The sequence below is a fragment of the Cheilinus undulatus genome, linkage group 18 (genome assembly GCF_018320785.1).
Source record: "Cheilinus undulatus linkage group 18, ASM1832078v1, whole genome shotgun sequence".
NCBI lineage: Eukaryota > Metazoa > Chordata > Actinopteri > Labriformes > Labridae > Cheilinus > Cheilinus undulatus.
In genome coordinates this window covers 37,404,244-37,429,993 of record NC_054882.1, presented here as the reverse complement: position 1 = coordinate 37,429,993, position 25,750 = coordinate 37,404,244, and the positions used below count along the sequence as shown (strand labels likewise).

General features: G+C 40.0%; 1 protein-coding gene across 5 annotated transcripts in view; it reads left to right on the top strand.

Annotated features, from left to right (window-relative positions):
- nrxn3a (neurexin 3a) overlaps window positions 1–25,750 on the top strand; it is a 275,340-nt gene that overhangs the window by 209,088 nt on the left and 40,502 nt on the right. For 4 of the 5 annotated variants that reach the window (XR_005993299.1, XM_041812741.1, XM_041812740.1 and 1 more), the window contains one exon: window positions 1,758–1,877. The exons of the other annotated variant lie outside the window; for it this stretch is intronic. Coding sequence is in view for 3 of the 4 variants with exons in the window: in XM_041812741.1 (XP_041668675.1) it covers window positions 1,758–1,877 (120 nt within the window). In the remaining variant the exon portion in view is untranslated. The remainder of the gene's footprint in view (window positions 1–1,757; window positions 1,878–25,750) is intronic. 5 annotated transcript variants of the gene reach the window in all.

Genomic DNA, 25,750 nt, shown 5'->3' with positions numbered 1-25,750 from the left:
TGGACATGTAATGGTTTTAAACGATAGTTTTAAAGTGGAGCAGTGGAACTACAGTTACCACGGGTCCTTGTGTACCCATTATCCTTTACGCTCCACTCACTAGCTTGATTTTACTGCGCGAAAATGATGGAAGCTACGATTGTCGAGAGAGAACCTAGTGACAGAGATTTAGAGATTGTGGAGGCTCCAGCAATTTTTAAGGTGGCTGTAGGCCTGGTCCCTGATCCAAGTAACCTGCAGATGGATTTGTTTCACAGATCCATTTGGAAAACCTTCCATAGACAGTGTTTGGGACAGAGCAGAGCTTTCAAAGGTTAATGGATGAATGTTCTGTCACATCTTTACGGGCCAATCAGAGCAACAAAACACGTGATGTAGCCCCTGCCGAGGTGCGCCACCACTGAGGACTAAACTCCATGGAGAACTGCATAATGTGAACCATGGGGACTGTAAACATTGATCGTTTCTGAAAAGAAAAGAACTCAATGCTGCTCTTTGTTCTTCTTTTAAGATTTATTTTGTGCCTTTTTTTGATAGAGGAGGACAGTGGATAAAGTCGGACACAGGGGCAAGAGCGTGGGAGAGACATGTGGTAAAGGGCCTCTGGCTGGATTTGAACCCGAGCTGTCCGCGTACATGGGGCGCGCCTTAAACCACTAGGCCACCTATGCCTCCTTTGTTCTTCTTTTAACAAAGAAATATCAAGTTCTGATAAAACTTGTGCTTTAGCAGCATCTACGCTAATCTCTTACGCCATAATTGCACCGGCCTCTTGTCGCTGCTTGCCTACATCACCACTCCGCTGCACCTGAAAGTACAGCCCCTTGATGCTGATTGGTCCTGTCACTTTCTAACCAGGCCTAATCTGTTTAGTGAGAAACATGGAAACAGGCTTAACTATCTGCTTTGCAAGATTAAATAAACACCATATTGTAAATACAGTACCACAGAGTTGTTACCAAAGCATTGCCATATCGTGAGGATTTGATACGGTTACATCACTATGGGCCTCATTCATTAAAATATTCTTTAAAGTTTCTTAGAGAAACCATTAGATTCATGACCCATTCTTCAGCTGTTAAACTTTGACAAGTTTGCAAACAAAATTTTACTTCATTTTTTCGAAACATAACTCAGTAATCGACCAGCCACTTGCTAGCTAACATAAGGTACCATGTGCTCAAATACTAGCTCTATTTTTTTATGGCTACTATACATCAACACCATCAATATTAATCTTCAGTGTCACTATGGCATTTAGACATCACAGACTACTTTAAAAAAGTTGACTTACTCAGAGGAATATGTGGATGTCAGTGGATTTAGAAGTCATCGCTCCACGTGTCAGTTCGGGCCAGTTTCACTTCCTTGATTTTGAGGGAAGAGCTTCTGAGCATGTGCAGCTTTTTACTGTATGGAAACCCCTCTAGGATGGTTTGAATACTCAGTTTCTTACTGTGCAATTTTACTTTACATAGTAAAATCTGTCCAAATATTGTCGGTTTTGTTGCATTCTTCAGATTACCTACTTAACATAAGTTTAAAACTGTTTACTTGGACAACCCACTGAGTTAAATTTTTTTTTGGAGTGTAAAGAGAAGAAGCACATAAAGGATAGGCTGTCTTTAGTCATGTGTCCTGTGGTGAGTCTGTAGAGGGTCAAACACAGTTCAATGTTTATCCATGCGTGTTTGTACGTGTCTGTGTTGGTCGGGTGGATGCTGGGTGTGGTCGTGGTTATGGCTGCCTCTCTTCAGGTCCCAGCACCACGTGCCAGGAGGACTCCTGCGCCAACATGGGCATCTGCATCCAGCAGTGGGAGAACTACACGTGTGACTGCTCCATGACCTCCTACACTGGGACACAGTGCAATGACCGTGAGTACTGATGGAACATTAAATATCTAATACACATGAACAACACAGCAGGGATTTATTGATCACTAAGTCTGGGGTTTAAAAACACAGATTACGCCACTATGATATGAAACAGGATGACAAGAAGTGACTTATTGGTTCAAGCCTGCACCAACAGAGTTGAGCAAAGTTGAAAATAAAGATAGTATCAGAGGCCAGAGGGAATGCATGAAGGCTGGAGCTCTATTGGGAAACATAGTCAGGAAATGAGCCTTGAACAAACTCTCTTTTCGTGTCTAATGGATGTTACGACATTTCAAGTTGGGGTCATTTTCTGATGTGATAGTTTGAGTTCTAATTGATGTTCATATTAAGATTTGTTTTGATGAAAAATGGGGCATGATGGAGACATTTCCTTCAAAATAAAAGCACATCATAGACTATTTGCCACATATTTTATTCCAGGAACACATTCACAACCATCATTTGGATCCAGACCCAGTAAGCAGAAAGGTGTGTGAGAATTAGAGTGAAGAGTATTATCCTTCGTCTCACCAAAGTGTATAAACAAGACATCTAGCAGGCTAATTAGATCAGCTAGCCTACTGTAATGAACACTGACCAGAGTTATTACTTTGCTAGTGTTAGCTATCGTTAGCTCACATGCTACACAAAGGTTCCCAGTGAAGACAGAGTGAAGTCAGTAGTGTTTGAGCATCAGGACCAAATCCCCAGCACCCAGCATTTTTAAAGGAAGGCTCCAGGTCTGGGCGCAACTCTTGAAGCATCTCTGCCGTACTGTTTAAACAACTACTGGTGGTACTAGAGAGGTTCCAGTACCATTTTTTCCTTCCTGATATCTGCGTTGGGTATCAGCATATAAGAAGTACCACTCTGATACTGGTGTAAACTATCTGGACAGACTGTGCTAAAAAATGGATGAAAAGATGCTCAGTCTCGGAACTGCTGGTGTGGATTCAATCTTGGCGTGGCTCTTCAGCCACATGTGGCTCTCTTGTGATCATTTGTGGCTCTTTTATATCTTACTTTGAAATATTCTTCTTTTAAACTTTGACCTCAGAAATTATCCATTGCAAGTCACATTAATCAGTTTGTTTCCCACACTAATACAGTAGGTTTTAATGGTAAAACTTAATTGTCAACCTTTATTTTTTCTCTGTATTCTCTGTATCTCTATTGCCCTTATTTGCATTTTTGTCCCTTTCCCCCATTTTTGCCACTTTTATCACATTTTTGCCTTTTTTCATGAGTTTTAGCCACTTTCATTCTGCTTCTTTGCACTTTTTTTTGCCTATTTCAGCTGCCTTTTGTCTTTAAGTGCCACTTTTTCACCATTTCCCCACCTTTTTATAATTTTATAGCCCATTTTAGTCACTTTTCACTCTTAACTCAACTTTTTGTGACAATGCACCAACTTTTGCCACTTTCACTCAGTTTTCTCCATTGTTTACCTATATTTCTCCTTTCCCCAATTTTTAGCCATTTTTAATCAATTTCTGTTGCTATTGGCATATTTTTACCACTTCTTTTAGCCATTTTTGACCATTTTTGCCACTTATATCACACTTTTGCCTTGTTTCATGAGTTTTAGCCATGTTTATCCTGCTTCTTTGCCATTTTTCGCCCATTTCAGCTGCCTTTTACCATTAAATGCCCCTTGTACCATATTTTTTCCACCTTCATACAGCTTTTTTGCCCATTTTAGTCACTTTTCATCATTTAGATTGTGGCTCTTGCGATGGCATTTTTCAGCAATCTGGCTCTTTGGTAGCTGGGTTGAGTAACACTGCTTTAAAATTTCTTTAAAATCAAGTTCCAGGCTCACTAGAAACAGTTGTGAAGGGCTATGATCTCATGGATAGCATAATTTAAATGGCTAGCTTCAAGAGGGAAAACAGTAAGAGGCTATGATTTCTGGTTTAAAAGTTAACTTTTAACAGCCTTTGTCACCTCTTGTTGTATGATGTATGAACAGTGTGTTAACACATGTATTCACTAATACAAATACTCGCATTTTACTGGTATCTGAAACCGAACAAGTCTGGGTATTACCACTGTAGGCAACCAATCACAGGCAGGACTCATCCTTCAGGTAACTACTGAGTTAGATGTCTGTCTGAAAATCCCATCTGAGACCCAAAAACCCATTTATGAAACAGATCAGCTGTGTTTCACTGCTGACCGGTGTTACTGGTCACAGCACTTAAGCTTCATCTTGTAGCCAAATAGACAAACCCACATAGCCTGTAAAAAATCTGACTTAAATATTGCAGCGTTAGCCTCAGAAACATATTCATACCTGGTCTCACTGGTATGCTAGTCTCCTGTCCAAACAATGTGATGTAACTGTAACATGCTTTATTTTTAAGGAGCCAAGCATGAAAGTTACGGATCCTCAACATGTTGCTTTATGGTTTTACAGTGATGACGATGTTTGAGAACAAGTAGAAGTTAAAGTGATGGTGGTTCTAAGGGATTATCTTTCTGGTGGAGCCATTATTTCCCCCTAAAATAATCAGATTGTTTGGAATTTGAAATCTTGGCTTGAAAATAGCACATACAAGTACCTGATGGAGGCACAAGGAGGAAATCAGCTCCAGTCGGTGTTGACTAATCCTACCCCTGCGCTAAACCTGTAGGATATGAAATATTAACAAGAACTTGGTAGTTTATTGTAGAAGGCAATAGAGGTTTAAACATAGACACTTCAGTATAAATGCACTGAAACACTCTACCACCAGGGGGCAGAGCAACATAACAACCCAGAGCCAAGCCTGGAGCTGTACTTTGACAAACACAACGGTCATTTTATATCTCTAATTTCTTTTTATTTATCTCTACAGTGTTAAAAATGCTGAGTGAAAAGTGAATGTTCTTCAAACTGCTGATTAGACACGTATTGATCTAAAGATTACCATCGGTGCGGTCCCACTTTCTCTCCGTCCTGGCTCTGTATGCTCGTACTCAGACTCTCAGACGGGTCGTGGTGAAACAGGCAGCTGTCTGTCTGTCTGTTGACTCAGGGTTGCATCAGCGCTCTGGTCCAGATGGGGAAAAGGGGGGTATGGGGTTATCCAAGCCCGGCAGTTTACCATCACACAGGAATATTTGATGAAGTAAACCATTAAATGTCTCATTAGCAGCTCCATTTCCTGGTCAATGATCGAGTTCAAATGAATGTTGGATATTTAGAGAGGTTAGGGAAAAGACGGCCGGCTAGACTATCAGCAAAATAAAACCATTTAGAAAAGACGAGGTGTTTGGAAAATATAGTGTTTTGTCAAATTTTACAGACGTAACTATGTTCACTGATAAATACCTTTTACTATTAAAGACAAATTATGAAGACAAAAGTGTTAAATGTTTACTTTTGTTTAAATATGTAAAGTATTTAACCCTTTAACACCTGAGCATCTGGACTCTTTGTCTTATTTTAAAATGTCCTTTGCTTATTTTGCTTTAATTTGTTGTGTTTTTAAGCTGAAAAAAAAAATCGAGCTCATTTTTACATCAGATTTGTTGTGAAATATCAGAGATTATGTTTTAAGTCCCTTTTGCTGTGCCCTAGTTTGCAACTACCAAAGAAAACATTTAAGAATAACATTCAGGCACTATTCACTGCGTCTGATCACAGCTTACCCCTCTCTGTGTGCCCAGTTCATTTTTAATGAAGCAGAGTTACCATTAAGGCACACACCTCATAGACCAAATAAAGAATTGAGCAGGGTTATCAAATTAATGAAGGAAAGGTTCTGGGATTAAACATTTCTGAAATGCTTGGAGTGGATTTTACGACTGTCACAGGAGGGATCCAAGTCAAGCCAATGGCAGCAGTTCATAGAGGCGTTTCATGTGGATTCCATCTTGATATTTTAAGTCACTACGACTGGTCTTAATGGTGAAAGCCAAAATTAAAGATATAATGAGCTGAAATGCAGTGCTGAGGCCTGATTACTGTCAGACCTGCTGAATTAAGAAATCCCAGAACCGGTCTGAAACTGAAGTAGGCTAAAAGATCTCACAAAGCAGCGCACCCTCAACTGAGGAAATTCAAGAACAGATAAGAAACAATCATTACATCTATGCGTCTGGAAAGGGTTACAAAGCCTTTTCTAAGGTTTTGGGACTCCAGTAAACCGTGTAAGAGCCATTATCCACAAATAGAGAAAACTTGGACCAGTGTTGAACCTTACCAAGAGTGACCGGCCTACTAAAATTACCCCAAGAGCCCATTGCAGACTCAGAAGGACTCAGAATGGCAACTTAAGAGCTGCAGGCCTCACTTGACTCACTTAAGGTCAGTGTTCATGATCCAACAGTAAGAAAGGGGCTGAGCAAAAATGGCATCCATGGGAGATTGCAAAGGCCAAAACCACTGCTGACCAAAGGCTTGTTTTACATTTGCCAAATAAAAATCTTGATGATCCCCATGACTTTTGTGAGTATATTCTAATGCAACAGGAAGGTGTGCATGTCGTTATATCTGGTGTAAAGCTAACACAGAGTTTCGTCAGAAGAATGTCCTACCAGCAGTCTAACATGTCCAGCCATTAGTCCTGAACTCAAGCTCAAGCATATCTGTGTTGTGCTGCAGGACCACGACCCAAAACACACCAGCAAGTCCACCTCTGAATGGCTTAGGAAAAACACAAAATGAAGGTTCTGAAGAGGTGTAATCAAAGTCTAGATTTCAATCCAACTGAGATGCTGTCCCTTTAAACAACTACACTCATATATCCATAGGGGACATTACCTGCACCTACTTTACATGCTAAAACTCATGATTGATATTATTTTAAGAAACATTTTTGCTTTTTCCCCCCTTTGTTATCAATTCCAGCTCATGACATAGCAAATCTTTGGTCATTGTCATGATTTTTTATGTTTTAAACCCTTTAAATGCTGTTTTTTTTTCTTCTAATTTTCAATTCAGCAGAATGAGATATTTTCCATATTAAAAATGCCAAGATGATTTTTTTGTGATTATCAAAGATGGTCATAAGTCATACATTACTTACCAACATCGAGTTTGATACATTCTTATTTTTTGTGCAGTGTCCAGAAATTGTTGGAAATTATCGAAAAGATGCACCCCTAGGAAAAATTTTGGCCCCTACTCTATATGGTTTTGCTCATAATTTTTTTTTTTTTTTAAATTAAGTTTTTAATCACCTCCAGTTATAAGATTTGCCAATATTTGCCACAGCAAATCTTTGGTTACTTCCAGGATTTTGATAGATAATTCATAATTTAATCTATTATTATTATTATTATTATTCAATTAATTAATCAAATACATTTCAAGTGCCTCATTGACAGTGAGTCCCTGCTTCATTTTCACAAGTGTGAAGTGACAGCCCTCTTATCTAACAAGCAAAACCCAAGTTTATATTCATATCAACATCCACAAACATCTTTTATTTCATTTTTTATGCCTTTATTTCACAGAGCTGTAGAAAATCCCACTGTAAGTGTGTCTTTTAAGTGCCCTACGGATACACGCTTGGCCCACAAGCGGCAACAGTGCCATCTAGTGGTTAGTAGTAAAATTACACAGTTCTTTAAAATTGCACCACAGATAATGGCGGTAACAGTGATACCTAGTATTGCAAATTTACGATCAAAATAACTAATTATAATGGGTTTAAATGGGCAAGTTTTGGCTCCAAGGGATATATACATGAGTATTTTTCCTATGCACAATACCAAACAGGTCAGTGTAATGACTTGGCTTGAAAAAGAATAAAAATGAGCAAAAATACACATCTCTGTGCAGTTTTATGCCAATCGCATCAACAGAAAACAAACTGGTTCCTGAATTCCAAAACAGAATGCAAAGAATGTGCCTAGGTAAACCTAAGGGTTAAACATGCATTCATGCTTGAAAACTCTTTAATGTGACTGAATTGAAACAGTTATATAAAGAAGAGCGGGCCAAAATTCCTCCACAGCAAAGCCAAAGACTCAATGCCAGTTTTTACAAATGCTCTAAGATGTTGCTGCCAAGAGTGGCACAACCAGTTATTAGGCTTAGGAGGAAATCACTTTTTTCATAAAGGGCCAGATAGGTTTGGATGGCTTTTTTTTCTTTATAAATAAAATCATCATTTAAACATGCATTTTGTTATTTACTCAGGCTATCTTTGTCCAGTGTTAAAATTTGTTTGATGGTCTTAAACCTTTTCATGTGATAAATGTGTAAGAAAAATAAGAATTTAAAGGGTTGCAAATACTTTTTCACATCACTGTATTTGGATTAGAAATGTTTTCAACAGGATGCAAAGGAAAAATCACAGATTTGTAGAGCTTCTTGAAACTTAATGTTTGGACAAAGAAGAGCTTTTTGGTGAAGGGGAACTAGGAAGTAATCATTAAAGAAACACACAAAGGCTTCAGGAAGACTTCCTAAAAAAGTTTGGACGTCTGAATGTGTTGAAGTTTTGCATCATGCTCTACCTAAAGAACGTGATAAAAGCTTTTTAAACTTTATTTGGAAAAGGCATGTGGTTTCTTTGGTATGTGTGTGTGTTTTTTTTTTTTTTCAACAGAAGGTATTCTAAAAATAATGGTATCCTAAACAACGAGGCCCAGAACACTTCAGCACAATGCAAACAATATATAGCATATCAATCATTAAAACTTTTAAAACCAACAGTAGGCTTTGTAGGAGTAGAGATCAACAACACACTGAAGAGTAAAAGGCAAAATGAACGTCATCAGGTTTGCTTTAAGCTCCGACCAATCATTTTAAATCTGCTTGGACGCTGATTCTTAGTCCTGGCTCTGGACTTCTATACCAGCATCAAAAATAACCTTTGCTGGAATGTTATCCATGGCGATCGTTTGTAACAAGCTGTCAGTTTGTGGCAGAGACTCTGTATTGTCATGCCAGGTCTGTTTGGGGGGGGGTCTTGCAGATATTCATTGGGCGTTGATGGGGGGTGGGCCATCTGGTCACAAGTGAGCAGGCTGGCAGGCAATCAGAGCAATCATCGGGGTGACAGAGAGGCTATTTTCTCCTTCACTGGTCTTTATTTCAGTTCTGCTGCATTCTAGATCATTCCCATCGATCCCCCAACCTCAACACCCCTACCCCGACCGTTAAGACCATAAGCATGAAGCTGTGTCTTTATGCACGGCAGCCATGACTTAAACCTTGGCCCAGCTCACCGCCCAGTTCTCAGGCTGAATGTCTAAAACTCTCTGAATGTTTGGATGTTGAAATCTGTGTCCACACAAACAGAAACATGCAAACGCTGAGTTTTCAGAAGATCTTTGATATTACCTTTGATCCCAATGGTTTTCTCATGCAACACCTTTCAAAATAAATCATGTACAACACACCCAAAAGTTACAAATAGTCTGAAACGGTTTAATTTTTAAACAAAAAACATGGAAGAAATATGGAAATTATTACAAAAAACTAATAATTTCCTCTGTGTGAACTTGAAATAGTGGGCAACATGAAGAAACATGAAACTTGTTTTTAATCACTCAGCCCAAAGATAAGATTTTACAGCAAGACACGACTGGACCATTGCAACCACAGTTCCACAAAAGTTGGGGCGTTGTGTAAAATGTAAATAAAAACAGAATGCAATGATTTGCAAATCTCATTTCACGATTTGATGAAAAAATAAGAACTCATTTTGAGTTTGATGTCAGCAACACATCTCCAAAAAGTAAGGACAGGGCCAGGTTTACCACTGTGTAACATCTCCTCTTCTATTAACAGCAGTCTGTAAATATCCAGGAAGTGAGAGACCAGTTACTGGAGTTTGAGGAAAGGAATGTTTTCCCTTTTTTGTCGGATGATACTCCAAATATTTTCTATTAGTGAAAGGTCTGGACTCCAAGCAACCGAACTCTTCTACAGTGAAGCCATGCTGTTATGATGGCTGTGGTTTAGCATCATCTTGCTGAAATATGCAAGGCCTTCCCTGAAAGAGACGTCTGGATGGGAGCATATGTTGCTCTAAAAACTCTTTTTCAGCATTGATAGTTCCTTTCCAGGTGTGTAAGATGCCCACACCATAGCAGCCCCATACCATCAGAGATGCAGGATTTAGAACTGTGCACTGATGATAAGCTAGCTGGTCCCTTTCCTATTTAGTTTGTGGGACACAGTGTCAGTGTTGTCCAGTAATAGTGTCATATTTTGATTTATCTGACCACAGAACTGGTCAGTGAAAGTGTTCCTGAGCCCGTGCAGTGATTTCCAGAACAGAATCATGACTATTTTTAATGCAGTGCCACCCAAAGACAGGGAGATCAGGTGCAGGAGTTCCTTGCACACAGAAATTTCTCAGATTTCCTAACTCTTCTGATGATATTATACATTGTAGATGGTTATTCCACATTTTTAGATGCAGTTTTTTGCAGATTGGTCTAATCTTACTTCTGAGAGACTCTGCCTCTCCAAAATGCTGCTTTTAAACCCAGTCATGTTACTGACATGTTGCCTATTAACCTCATTATTGCGAAATGCTCCTCCAGCTGATTTTTTAACAGTACCATTACTTTTCCACCCTTCTTTTCAACTCAAAATGCACTGCTCCAAATTATTATACACAACAGAGTTTCAAACCATTTTATAGGTTGTAAAGAACTGAAAATGGTCATTTGTTGAATTTGCAGCATTAGGAGGTCATATTTACTGAAATCAAAGCCATTTTAATCAAAAACATCTTAACAGGCCAAGTTCCATGTTAACATCGGAGCCCTTCTTTGACATCACCTTCACAATTCTTGCATCCACTGAACTTTTTCTAGAGTTTCTGTTTTTTTACAAGATGTCAGAATATCCTCCCAGAGCTGCTGTTTTGATGTGAACTGCCTCCCACCCTCATAGATCTTTAGCTTGAGGATGCTGCAAAGGTTCTCAACAGGGTTGAGGTCAGGGGAGGATGGAGGCCACACCAAGAGTTTCTCTCCTTTTATGCCCATAGCAGCCAATGACACAGAGGTATTCTTCACAGCATGAGATGGTGCATTGTCATGCATGGAGATAATTTTGCTACGGAAGGCACGGTTCTTCTTTTTGTACCATGGAAGAAAGTGGTCAGACAGAAACTCTATATACTTTGCAGAGGTCATTGTTACACCTTCAGGAACCCTAAAGGGGCCTAACAGCTCTCTCCCCATGATTCCAGCCCAAAACATGACTCCGCCTCCTCCTTGCTGATGTCGCAGCCTTTTTTGGGACATGGTGGCCATCCACCAACCATCCACCTGGACCATCCAGGGTTGCACGGCACTCATCAGTAAACAAGACTGTTTTAAAATGAGTCTTCATGTATTTCTGGGCCCACTGCAACTGTTTCTGCTTGTGATCATTGGTTAAGGGTGGCTGAATAGTAGGTTTATGCGTGGAGGATCCTACACCTTGAGGTTGGTGGGACTCCAGAAGCACCAGCAGCTTCAAATACCTGTCTGCTGCTTTGTAATGGCAGTTTAGCAGCTGCTCTCTTAATCTGATGAAATTGTCTGGCAGAAACCTTCCTCATTATGTTTATCTGCACAAACCCGTCTGTATTCGGATCGGCCTCAAATTTCTTCACAGTATGATGATCACACTTAAGTTTTTGTGAAATATCTAATGTTTTCATACTTAGTACAAGGCATTGCACTATTTGAAGCTTTTCAGCAGAGAGGTCCTTTTTCTTTCCCATATTGCTGAAACCTGTGGCCTGCTTAATAATGTGGAACATCCCTCTTAATTAGTTTTCCTTTAATTGGGCTCACCTGGCAAACTAATGATCACAGGTGTATAAGATTAATTTCAGTGATCCAGAGAGTTCTGAGACACAATACCATCCATGAGTTTCAGGAAAAAACAACAAATTGAATTTTAACTTTTGACACTAAAATCAAAATTGCATAAGAATTTGGAATGTGGTGTGTTGTGAATAAAATACAGGGTTTATGAGACTTGCAAATTGTTATATTCTGTTTCATTGAATACCCCATGCTTTGTTTTTTTTGGAAGTTGGGGACATGGGTAAAATTTCCCCCAGGTTTGAGGGTTGGTATTTCTTCTTCTTTGCTTGTTTTCATACCAGCAGCAGTGTGTGAAAAGTGGAGTTAAAGTTATGCTAAACTGAGATGGGTTTCTTTTTAAGAGGGCAATGACAAGGAAAATGTCTTCATACGAAACTCACTGTCTAGATGTCCGTGTTAAAAAAGCACTTTACTTTAAATGGTTTAAGCTCTGTTTTCTTGATTATGTTGAGAAACAAATTACAATTTGAGTCTCACTAAGTATGTAAGTTAACCAACGAGACATCTCAAATGACGGCGCAGACTAAAACACTGAATGTCACCGTATCGCCTTCCGCTCCGTCCTGGTCGGTGCAGATAGGCGGCTGTAGAAAGCGGAGCTGATGCGACCTGGTTGTCTCTGTGTAATGCCGAAAGGGAAAATGAGCTGTGTTAATAAACTGTTGATAAGTGGAGGATAATGTGTTTATTGACCTTCACCTTCCCCCGTCTGCCTCGGCCGTTGTTTGTGTGAGCTTTGCACCTCACGGCTCTGCCTTGCATAAATCTGGAGCAGGAGGTAAAAAGGCTGGAGAGCAGGATATGAGGAGGGAGGGTGGAGGGCAGGAGACGCTGGCGTTGTGCAGGTGGAGGAAAAACAGCCATGCATCACAGTGGACAGGTCATTTGAACAGTGCAATGCTGCGTCTGAGTGTTCCCGAGATTAGGGAGGCTAATAATTCCTGAGGCCCATGCTTTATGTTAATGTGACAGGCCTCGCTGTTTATTTCTGCTGAGGCACCCTCTTTGTGCCGCTTAATTCCACTTTAATGGAACTGTTGTGTTAGTATCAACAGCCCCCTCCCAGATTTACAGCCCACCTGAATTAACTCGTTTTTATGGTCCAGGACGTCCTCTGATTATTTCTCACGTGTGTCGGCAGAACCAAGGACACTTCACACGAAGCGACTTTATTCAACAAAAATGTTGAAGAGTTTCATCCGAACATGTGAAATGCTTTTTGACAGTCCGAGCCGGGCTTTTGTGTTCCCGTTCCTGGAAGGTTAAAGGAGCTATTCTTTATAAGGTTTGGGATGTTTCGCTTTGAAAGAAACTTGAAAGAGATTTTCAGGCTCATATTTTTTCTCATCACTCTTATTCTTCTCGGCCTTTAAAAATAAACCCCTCCATGAATGAAATCAGTAAAATAGTTCTCACACATTTATGAGTCTAACTGTCCGTAGTCGCTTTCTTTAACAGTAAACATCATCATAATTTAGTAAAGAAAACGAACTACAGACAAAGAATACAGGAGTTTATAAAATCCTTCTTTGTGAGAGATTTTTTTTTTTGATAGTGTCTTACCTTCTATTTGCTGACCTCCAGGATGAAGTTGTGCTAATTTAGCCTGTTTCTGACCCACCTTTTCAGCCGCACTGCAGATTTTGGCGAAGTTTTCAGCTTTTTCGTGTTTTGATTTTAAATGTAGAAGAGAGGTCTTGACACTAGCAATTATTTCATACAATAATAGATAATATATTTTTCTATACTTTTTCTATAGTTTTTGATTTTCAACCTGCAAACTCAAAAGAGTCACTGAAGACATCCTACAAGACCAAGCACACTGTTGGGGGAAGCGTGCAAGAAAATATCCATTAGGGGAACTTAATTACAAACACAGCTGTTGGCATGAACAACCCCAGTTCCAGTGTAAAACTTAATAAAAAGCAGAATGCAAGGATTTGTAAAAACCTCATAAACACATATTTTATTAACAAGAGAACGTGACAAATGTTGAAACTGAGACGTTTTGTCATTGTATAAAAAATATATGCTCATTCTGATTTTGATGGAAGTAACACATCTCAAAAAAGTAGGGACAGGGCAACATAAGGCTAGAAAAGTAAGTAGTGCTGAGGCAGAGTCTCTCCCAGAAATAAAGATGAACAGAGGATCACCAATCTGCAAAAGAACTGCAACTAGAAATTATGTAACAATTTCAGGAAAATGTCCCTCTAAAAATACGAGTTTGAATACCCCACATAATATTATCAAAGATTCAGAGAATCTGGAGGAATCTCTGTGTGCAGTGGACAGGGCCGAAGGTCAATATTGGAAACTTGCAATCTTCTGGCCTTCAGCCTTAGAGGTCTCATATTCAACCCCTTTAAGACAAGTTTATATCGGTCTCAGAGGTCCCAAAAACATTTCTGTTAAGTATGTTGCTTAAAAAACACTCCAGTATTGGATTTTTGCATGCCTAAAAACCCCTCTGGTTCAGGCATGCTCAGAACAAGCTGTTTCTGTGTCTGTGGATTTAAATGTTGACTGACTTCGCCCTGACTCCGCCCCCTCTCAGGAAATGGATGTGCTTCTCCTGATCCTTCTCTCAGCTGGCAGCTGAGAGAAGGATCAGGAGAGGAGGGTGGAACTTTCTTCCAAGCAGGGAGGGTCATCCAAACCTTGGGGGCGGGGCTAACTCCCCACATGACATCATGAGGGGAAAATCAGAGCACGGCTTGTTTCAGCACACATTTTCTGAAAGGTGGAGGGGGGGGGGGATTTTTCAGATTCTTGGGGGGAATTTTGGACAGGCTAGGGGCCCATATTTTTGCTAGAAAAGCCTGAAAAAGTGATTTTTGCATGATATATGTGACCTTTAAATGTACTTCATGCATAAAGGAAGCCATATGAGAACGTGATCCAGAAACGCTGCTGTCTTCTTTGGAACAAAGCACATTAAAAATGGAATGAGGCAAAATAGAAAACTGTTCTGTGGTCAGTTGAATCAAATTTTGAATGCATTTTGGAAATCCCAGATGCTGTGTCCAACAAACTAAAAGAGGAGAGGAACCATCCAGCTTTTTTGTGAGCACACAGTTCTAAAGCCTGCATCTCTGATGGGGTTGCATTGGTGCCTGTGGCGTGGGCAGCTTACACATCTGGAAAGGCACTATCAATGCTGAAAGTATATAGAGGTTTCAGATTTATATTTCTTATTCAGGGAAGGCCTTGCATGTTTCAGCAGGACCATGCTAGACCTCATACTGCTGTCATCACAACAGCATGGCTTCACAAACTGGCCTGCCTGCAGTCCGGCCTTTCAGAAGGAAGAGGGGATGCCACACAATGATAAACATGGCCCTGTCCCTACTTTTTTTTTGTTAATTTTCACTGTCATTAAATTCAAAATGAGTCAATACTTTCATGAAATGGTAAAATGTCTCCGTTTCAACCTCGGATGTATTGTTTATGTTTTATTATGAATATGATATGGTTTTATGAGATCATTGCATTCTGTCTTTTTTCACATTTTTCCAAATGCCCCAACTTTTAGGAATCATGGTTGTAGAAAATTTAACATAATGCCACTAGTTAATTCTGTAGCTCCTACACTGTGACACTGGTTCTACACATCAGATAAAAAAGTGATAAAAGGTGATGCACAAGTTTAATATTCTGAAAGTCTTTTATTAGTTCTGGAACTTTTTAAAACTTTTCCAGGGAAAAAAATGGCTTCAATTTTTAAAATTATATTTCCAGTTTATAATAATTGTTAAAAAGACCCATGAAGCCCACCTGCAGCACCTCTGAGGCCCACCATGGAGCTGCTACCCACACTTTGGAAAGCATTTCTTTAACCTTTGGCTTCCTGTCACTGAAAACCCACGATTACAGCAGCATCTCCATCAGGTCAGAGATTTATTTGCTTGTTAGAATCAAGTCACCTCCACCGAAAACAAGATGGTGGCAGCAAAAAGCCAAACTCAAAGCTTCAAACTGGGAGTTTTCCCAACAATAAGTGACCACTGAAACCAGGAAAAAACAGAAACTTCAGTAAAGCCCAAAGTAGACCAAACAGACTCCTCACTGAGGTAAATCACACACATTTGCTTTCATTTTTCTCTCTCTCGTCATTCAGGTCAAGCGTCTCACCTCATTTCTGGCACAGCGTGACGGCGGCGCCACACAGTTTTCCAATTAGGTTAAGTCTGAATGGATGAGGCTCTCAGGTTGACAGTCTGAGAAATCATTTTCCCTTTCTACTCATAAAATAATTTAGAGTAGAACTTTTTTATCTTGAACTCCCTCTCCCCAAAAAAGAAACACATCCTCATCAGCCTGCTATACACCACAAAAATCTAGGTCTGTCTAGTTTCCTGTCAGAAAGATCCCCTTTAGTCTTTGAGCCCAAACTCTGCACCCGCAACACATCATCAGTGAGAGATATCAGAACTCGTAGTCCCTCCTCTTATTTGAACTGTCCAAAATAGGTTTTAAATGGCAAAAATGTGTAAACTTTGAAGGAAAAGTGATGAAAATGGGTAAAAAAAACATTATTTCAGCTGTTGGTGATTGTTGTGAAGTACAGACCCACAGCTGGCTCGTTACACTGCCACCTCCACTGATCAGTTGTTGTCTTTAATTGCAAATTCTGTCTGGATAATTCTTTATTACCTATTTAAAGTTTATTTTATTGGCATTTTTGCCTGCGCCGAGACCGGGAATAGATCCTGCAACCAGTGCGTCAATAATAGCTGTACTCATAATTCTTCAAATTTCTGCATAAATCAGCAATTACCACTACTTGTTTTCATCCACAGTTGTTTTTACTGATCTATCTTTCACCAGCTAAGTACTACTGCATGTTTATTAGCATAGACATGCCTTCATATTTAACTGAAACTACAATCCTCCATCTTTGAAAGTTACTGACTCATATGGTTTTCAATCTGGCGATTAAATAAAGAATTCAATCATGAACTTCTGTAATTAAAAACAAGCTTTATTACGTATTTAATAACACACAACTGCTCAATTGTATTGATCTGTTGAACTTTCACCAATAGATTCACAAACTCTGCAGTGAGAGTTGACCAAAGTAAAATAAAATGATGCAACATTGTGCAACGCTGCTGAAAAAGTTATACATATTTGTAATTTAATCAAACTCATTCTTTTTTTTTTTTTTACCAAATCCATAAGTAATTTCTTTAAAGAAACAAAGACTAACTGCTTAAGATGCTGACACTTAAGAAGAACTAAAGAATCGATACTGCTAAAGACTGCATCGAGAGTCTTGAACGTCACGCGTGTGGATTTGAGTCCATTTCTTTCATGTGGCCGTGATGATATTCAGCTCCTCCACTTGATCCCCTCAGGGTAAAGACGGAGAGTCAGAGGCATTCCTCGCTGCTGCCTGCAAAGTTGAATTTCAAAAATCCCTCCTCCATGAATCAGAGCAGATTAAGTCACAGTGAGAGAAGAGATCACAGTCTGTACCTTCAGATGAAAGACGTTTTAGAGGTTTAGAAATCCTATTAATTACACTACACTTCATCTTTATGGTACAAGATTCATTTAGCAGTAGTTATGCACTGTTTCTGCATCATAAAACACTTTACACAACACACCATAAAGTAGTAAGTGAGGTTTAAAAGCTTCTGAGTTGCAATTACATGATTTAGCTTCAGTTGTTATACTTTAGTTCAAAGGGAGTGCTCACGGGCACAAAGAGAGGGATTTCAGTGACATGGTAAAGACTACGGATGTGGGTGATCAGCCCTTTGGGTCCTTTTGTTGTTGGCAGCAGAATTACAAGTTGATTTAAATAATTAGCAGCATGTTTGATCAGTTTAGGCCCACAATCCTGGTCAAACACTGTCTAAACACAGCCACCCTCCACTAGTAGCCGCTGTAGCTGTTCTAAATGATCGCTGTCTTGCTGCTAGAATGCTCTTTAATCTGATATAAGCAACCGCTAACTGCTAAAGCAGTTAGCATCTCACAGGAAGAGCGGATCAGGGATGTGGATCTGCAAAAAGGATTGATAGCCTGCGGCGCTAGCACTGCTAATGTTGGCCACATTCTGCAAACCAGCCATTTCATTTTTTATTGCACATGTTGAACAAAGAAAAGGAGAAAAAATCAATACAGAATAAAAACAAGAAATACAATACATTTTTAAGTCAGATAGTGAGTAAATGTGCAGGTAAAGCCAAAGAAACCCAAGTGGGCTTGTCGAGTGGCTCTCCTAAGTGAAAAATTAAACATTCAGATGAACATCAAATAGTATAAATTATTACAATGCAATTCAAAAAATGTTAAAATAAAATAGAAATAACAATATTCTGGCGGGAGAAAACACTATAATGTCAGAGAACAATTAGGAGTTTTTTATGCTTAATTGGTCCAACAAAAAAACATTTGGTTTCTTGAATGAATTTAAGTTGCTGCAGTTTCTAATATGAGATGGTAAGTTTTCCAACAATGAGGTCCCTTAAATCAGATGGAAAATTGGGAAAAAGTTGTCCCAAAAAAGGCAGGATGGAGATTACTGGCTGACCTTGTATTGTAATGATGGATTTTAGAATTGAACCTGAATACGTTTTAAAAACAAATAGAGAGTAAGTTGTGAACAGATTGGAAAACAAATAAGCAAATTTGAAATTGGTTTATATCATATACTGGTAGGATTTGTAAAGACTGGAATAAAGGAGCAGCACTACTGAATCTGTTAGAGATAGTGATCATTTTGATGAAACGTTTTTGCAAAGTAAAAATACATTTAAGGTTGCTGTTGAAGGTGCTGGCCCAAACAATGTTACAGTATGAGATGTAGGGATAGATCATTGTGTATTACAAATTAAGAAGGATTTTTGTAGCTAACAGATGCCATACTCTTCTGATGACTCCAATATTTTTTGCTATTTTGTTAGAAATAAGAGTAATATAATTTTTGAAGGTGAGTTTTTCATCTATTAGAATTCCAAGGAATTTGATGACTGTGACCCTTTGTAAAGCATTATCAGAGATACATACACTGGGGAAAGTACTTTGGGTTTGTTGGTTTCTGGGTATGTACATCATGTATGCGCTTTTTTCTGTGTTGAGAGAGAACCAAGTGTCAACTTTACTTACTTCTGTGCTCATGTCTGAGATCAATGTTTGAACGTCAATACCAGATAGGAAACTTGACCCTTGTGGTACACCACAAGAGATCTTGCTGTAATCAGAGGAGGTATTATTCCAAGATACAGATTGTCTTCTTGCTGATAGATAATTTTTAAACCATAATAGATTTTCTCCACTCAAACCATAAATAGAAAGTTTCTTTGGTAAAATATCATGGTTAACTGTATCAAATGCCTTAGACAAATCTAAAAACACTCCAGTGGTAACTTCCTTATTGTCAAGGGCTTTAGTGATGTTATCAAAGAACTGTGTGAGAGCCAGTGAGGTTGAATGATTTTCTCTGAACCCATACTGGTGCTTGTAGAGGATGTTATTTTCATTAAGACCCTCACATCGTTACAGTGTTATGTTTTTTTTAGGGTTGTTATTAATGTGTTAATATTTGTGATTAATCTTGAAACCTTAACGCTTTAAAAAATAATAACGCAATTTAATCATTTAACTAAGTTTGATCACAGCTTGCTCCTGTAGTCCTCCAGCGCGGATGTTTACGTGCAACAATTTTGCCCCTGCATCTTGAGTCCACCAGTGAATTTTTCATAATTTGGGGCTTGGCTCATTTGACTTGAAGACTTTTTCAATGACATTTGGTTGTTTTTTTTGTTTCTAGGTTGATCAGGAGTGAGTCTGAGACAGCATTTTGATGGCTATATAGAAATCAAATCCTCCTTCAATAACCAAATGGCTGATGTCAGTCCAGTCTTTTCGAGAGTCTGTGGCTGTGACTTGTTTGATGATGTTCAGAGATGACAGAGCCTGTCTTTAGCCATGCATGAAAGATGCCATGGCGAGAGTTAATCCAGACTGTTACCTTTGTCATCTTGTTTCTCCATGTGGTGCTTAAACACATTTCAATGGTATGAAACTTCAAATGGTCTTTAAAGTAAAAGGGGAAACAAGCAAACAAACCAAAACTTCCTCCCAGGAGCTTTAGGGGAAGTTTTCTTTGCCAATGTTGTGATGTGTTTGCTTATTATGGATCTCTGTAAATAACATCACAAAAAATGTCTTCTTTTTATTGTGTAAATTTGTCCTGAAATATTTTACACATAAGATAGCACTGTGGTAAAAAACTACATTACTAAGTCTCTACCTAGGCTGAAGGAATCCTTGGTACATGCTGGGCTTTCTGCACCATTCTGAATTCCACATGATGCCTGTGAAAGGATGCATATTTGAAATAGAAAGCAACAGACCAGACGTGCACTTGCTCCAGATGTAGATAATCGATGCTCCTAGCTAACTGCCTGCAGCTCTCCTGTTGGTGACAGACACAAAAGCTTCAGAAATAGCAACAGAAAGAGTGTCCTGATTTCACTTTCAGCCCTTGTTCTATTACTGGCAGGAGTATCAGCAGCCATTAAGCTTTTCAGCTCTGCTAATTTACTATTTTAGGAGGCACTTAGACAGGTTGGTGTCCACAGTCAACATATGATATGACTCATGTGAGGCGGACAGATGCTCAGTGAAAGGAGCAGAAACTTAAAGGTGCTCCTGTTTGATTTTTTTTGTCGTCAGGTAATCTCTTTGTGTCTTTAGACATCATCAGCACAGACACTTCTGCATCTATTTAAATTTCTACCTCTCAGTGTCTTTGTGCTCTTCATATCAAGTCAGAATTGGTTTAACAGTAATTTGGTGTGTTGCCAAAGAGCTTTTCATCATGAGAACCTACTTTAAACAAATGCTGTCTGAAAAAACATGGACAGTTTCTCAGTGACATCACTCACTGGTTTCTGAAGAGGCATTTTGAAGCCAAGAGATGGTGGTCGCCATATTGGAAATGCTGTCTCAGTCTTGCAACAGCATGCTCGCTTTCCATACAGCTTTCCATACAGCATCCATTAAATATTTGATTCCCTGCCCTGTGAGTTTCAGATTTGCCTTGTAATAAGATGCAATTGCAGTTCCAAAAAAGTTGGGACGCTGAGTAAAATTTTTAAAACAGAATGCAATGATTTTCAAATCTGATAAACTCAAACTCATTTTGTTCACAATAGAACATGAACAACATATCAGATGCTGAAACTGAGACAGTTTACCATATCTAGAAAAATATTAGCTCATTTTGAATTTGAAAGCAGCAGCACAACTCAAAAAAAATTGGGACAGGGCAACAAAAGACTGGAAAAGTAAGTGGTGCTGATTAAAAAAACAGCTCAGGAACATTTTGCAATTCCATCCATCCATCCATTTTCTATACTCCTCATCCTGTTGGGGGTTGCGGGGGGCCGGAGCCTATCCCAGCTGTCATTGGGCAAGAGGCAGGATACACCCTGGACTGGTCGCCAGTCAATCTCAGGGCTGACATATAGAGACATACAACCAGGCACGGTCACATTCACACCTACGGCCAATTTAGAGTTACCAGTTAACCTAATGAGCATGTTTTTGGTGGTGGGAGGAAGCCGGAGAACCTGGAGTGTCTAAAAACTGTGGAAATTGTAAATGTGGAAATAAAAATGTTCAAAAGCCTGCATCTCTGATGGTATGAGGTTGCATTAGTGCCTCTGGTGTGTGTAGCTTTCACATCTCAAAAGGCACTATCAATGTTGGAAAGTAGAGAGAGGTTTCAGATTGATGGCCTCAGGGACGGCCTTGCATATTTCAGCAAGACAATGCTAAACCACGTACCATATCCATCACAAGAGCATGGGCTCACAGTTGAAGAGTCTGGTTGCTGAACTAGCCTGACCTTCACCAATGGAGAATCCTACATCAGACAAAAATGGGACAGCATTCCTCTCCACACACTCCAGCAACTGGTCTCCCCACTTCCCAGACATTTACAGACTGTTGTTAAAAAAATGGGAGATGCTCCACTGATTAGCTGGTAGCTGATTTAATCTAATTACAAAGCATTCTGTCATTAGTCCTTGTTCTCATTACAAACAAATCCCATCAGACTCCAAGTAAAAGCAGACACAGCCCAGCCATTTTCTGCAGCTTTTGTGATGTTGTTTGGTCTCACCGGGGTTTGACTGACAGCTTTCACAGCAGGACAAAGTAACAGAATTAACTCTGCAAACAGACTTGAGTTTATTCCATCCAAACCCGCTTGGTTAGGTTGGAGAGCATCCTCATTAGTTGTGGCTGATTCATGGGAGAGACCACATCAAAGCTGCTGATTTGTCTTGTGATGTAAAAAGTGCTTTGAGTTGCATTATACAAGCTCAAATCCAATTACCTAGTCCTTTAACCAGTCCTCAAGCAGCTAAAAGGAGACTCAAAAGAAGAAGTTACATACAATATGTTCAGACATGAGCAAAATAAGATTAAAAGTACAATGACAGGGAGTGCATGAGAATTTGCGCTCTATAGCATCTGCCTGCCTCTCAGTGATCGAGCTCTGCCTTTTCCAGTCCCTCCCCTTCTCTTGCATCCCTCTCTCTCTTTTTTGCGTCCCTCTTCTCTCTGTTACTGCTCTGGCATCATTGCTGCTCTCTTTTCTTGTGGCGATATTGAGTACATCAGAGGATGGTCAAGACAAGTGAGAATGAAGAAAAGGATTTTTTTGATTTCTCTTCTCATGTCTTTGTGGATACTCCTGAAATCTTCATAAAGTTGCTGTAAAAGGAAACAAGCAGAGCTCTAAGGATGCCCAGTGGATGTACAATCTTGTGTGTTGATGGCATTTTGGCTCTAATCTAGGCTGCAAGTTTGACTGGATCAGACAAAGTTCTCCTCCTAGTGGACTCGCCCTTTCTGTCTTTGCCTTTAGATATTTCTAATGAAAACATACATGCAGAAACTGGCAGAGAGATTGAAGAGGGAATGTGTAGTAGATGAGTGGCAGCACAGTCTGAGCCATGAGTCCCATTCAGACGAGGATGCAGGTGAAGTCTGAACGCTATGATTACTACAATGATGTTTTCCTGTAGGCAGTAGGACCAGAGTGCAGTGTTTGATCTAGGTTTTGACTTTGTACCTTTGTACTTTCTATGGATGTTAAAGTCCAACAGACTGTGTCGAAGCAGCTGAGTGTAGAGGAGTTTGTTGCGTGTTTTCTCACTATGGGGTTATGTCAATCATGAAACTTAGTTGTGTCTGTTTGAAGCCTTTCGTCTTCCATCATGTGCCCCGTGAGTGCTTCACCGATACAGGGTCTCATGAAAGGAGTCCCTGGTCTTATTGTTCTCTATCAAACTATCTGGACGGGCTGGTTCATTCTGGGATGTTTAGCTGCGTCTGTGAAGCAGAGCTCTTCTCCATCGAGGATGTTTGTGAACTCTGTGAGTGTCTCTGGAGCTCAGATGGTCGCAGCATCGTACACTCACTCTGAGCAGCATGTAACGAGGCATCGAGCCTCCAATTCACCCGTCTCCATTTACAGGTCGTCAGCATCGCTGAAGGGTGGGCATGGTGAGTGGGCGATCCAGCTGGTAATATTGAGCCTTGAACCCAGGTGTTTTACTTTAAGTAGTTTTAATGTTTACTATTAAACACAGAAAATAGCCCTCATTTCCTGTGTTTTTTCAGCTGTCTTCATTTTCTCATTGGTCTGACCTCAGTTTTGGTCTGCTTGTTCCAAATCTTCTCCAAGTGTAAATGGTGTTGTTTGAGTTTTGGTTTACTTTATAATTATTTTCTGTAGCTTTAATTGATTGAAAACATGCTGCTCAGACAAGCTATCCATCCAGCCAATTATCCGTCCGTCCATCCATCCATCCATCCATCCATCCAGCCATCCCACTTTCTCTCAGACAAGCCATCCATCCCTCCATCTATCCATCCATCCATCCATCCATCCATCCCACTTTCTCTCAGACAAGCCATCCATCCAGCCAATTATCCATCCATCTGTCCATCGATCCATCCATTCCATTGATCCATCTACCACCTAGTTATCCATCAATCCAACCATCCAGTGATCCATAGTTCATCCATCCATCCATCCATCCATCCATCCATCCATCCATCCATCACTCCCACTGTCTCTCAGCCAAGCCATCCATCCATCCAATTATCCAGCCAATCATCCATCCATCCATCTGTCCATTCATCCATCCATCCATCCTTCCCTCGCTTCCTTCCTCCATCCATGCATCCATCCATCCATCAGTTCCACTGTCTCTCAATGAAGCCATCCATCCAGCAATCCATCCATCCATCCATCCATCTATCCATCCATCCATCCATCACTCCCACTGTCTCTCAGCCAAGCCATCCATCCATCCAATTATCCAGCCAATCATCCATCCATCCATCTGTCCATTCATCCATCAATCCATTCATCCATCCATCCATCCTCCCCTCGCTCCCTCCCCCCATCCATGCATCCCTCCATCCATCCCTCCATCAGTTCCACTGTCTCTCAGTGAAGCCATCCATCCAGCAATCCAGCAATCCATCCATCCATCCATCCATCCATCCAACTATCCATCACTCCCACTGTCTCTCAGCCAAGCCATCCATCCATCCAATTATCCAGCCAGTCATCCATCCATCCATCCATCTGTCCATTCATCCATCCATCCATCCTTCCCTCGCTCCCTCCCTCCATCCAGCAATCTATCCATCCATCCATCCACCAAGCCAGCTAGTTATCTGTCCATCTAACCATCCAACCATCCACCGATACATCGTTGAATCAATCATCCATCCATCCATGCACTAATCTCTCGATCGATCAGTTATCCATCCATCCACCCATCGGTCTGTTTGTTCATCTGTCTGTCCATCCATCCATGAACTAATCCATTCATCCATCAGTTATCCATCCATCCATCCATGTGTGCATTAAGGCAGCAATAAAACAACAGCAAGAACCCAAAACTGATCAAAAATCAGAGGAAAACTGAAGAACTTGGCACTGGCTTTAAGAGAACTACAGCACAAGCAGGAAGAGAGCAGGAAATGATTCAGCCTGTCAGTGACACTGAGGCTTTAGTGTTGAAGGCTGTCACCTCTAGCCAGTCAGATAGTGTCATTGACACTTATTATTTCTTTGTCAGTTCAGTTCTTTGCCTGTTTGTCGTTTTTGTTTCCTTCCTGGTTAAAAGTTTTTGTTTAAAATTAAGGACGGACTCTTTTCTCCATAGAATAACTTTGTGTGAGTTTAAGTGATTTTAAGGGCATTATAATCAAGTCCCTGAGAGATAAAAACATCAGAGAAGACAAATCTGTGTAGCATCTTTCCACGGTGGAGTGGGCCGTCTGTCTGCTGCTATTTGTGGATAAATTACTGTTGTGGTGATTGCAGTGGGACACCTTTTGGTCCTTGTTATGTGGTGATTATTGCAATCATCTTTCTTTTTCACACAACAACTTTCCATAACAATTTGGAGTGGCCAGGTGTGTGAATGTGAGTGTGTGTTGAGGATGAGAAGTGCCATCAGAACAGTAAACTCCACAAATACGTGCAAGATGGGTGTAGATGAAGAGGAGTCTGTGCAGAAGAAAAGCTAAAACACACACATTAAGTTTTATCTCCATCTGGACTCTCATTAATGCAAAGTAGCTCTAAATGTAATTTTCTTTAAAGTATCTCAAGGATTCTGCAGCAGAATAAACATTAATACTTATTCATAGACTCAGTTTTCTGACTCTGGGCAGAATGGATGTGGAAAATAAGAGCATGATATGTCTTCCCTCCAAACTAATTTCCCAAACAGCTCCATCAGCAGGGGGCTCAGTCAAAACAATAACAAAAGATAACCAGTAGAGATGTGCTGCTCAGCTCCACATACCTCTGCCTGATTCCTTGATTTTGTTTCTTGTTGATGAATTTCACATAAAGAGAGAGAAAAGCTGTGTGATGTAGGCATTTCTGCTTCGTATCAGACTACTTGCAACTAATTCCAGGATTGTTTGCAGTGCAAAGCCAGAAGGTGTTGCCACTTTTAAACAGCTTTTCTCCCTCATTATGAGAAATTCATCCATGAAATGAAAACCATTCTTTAGTGATTCAAAAATAACCC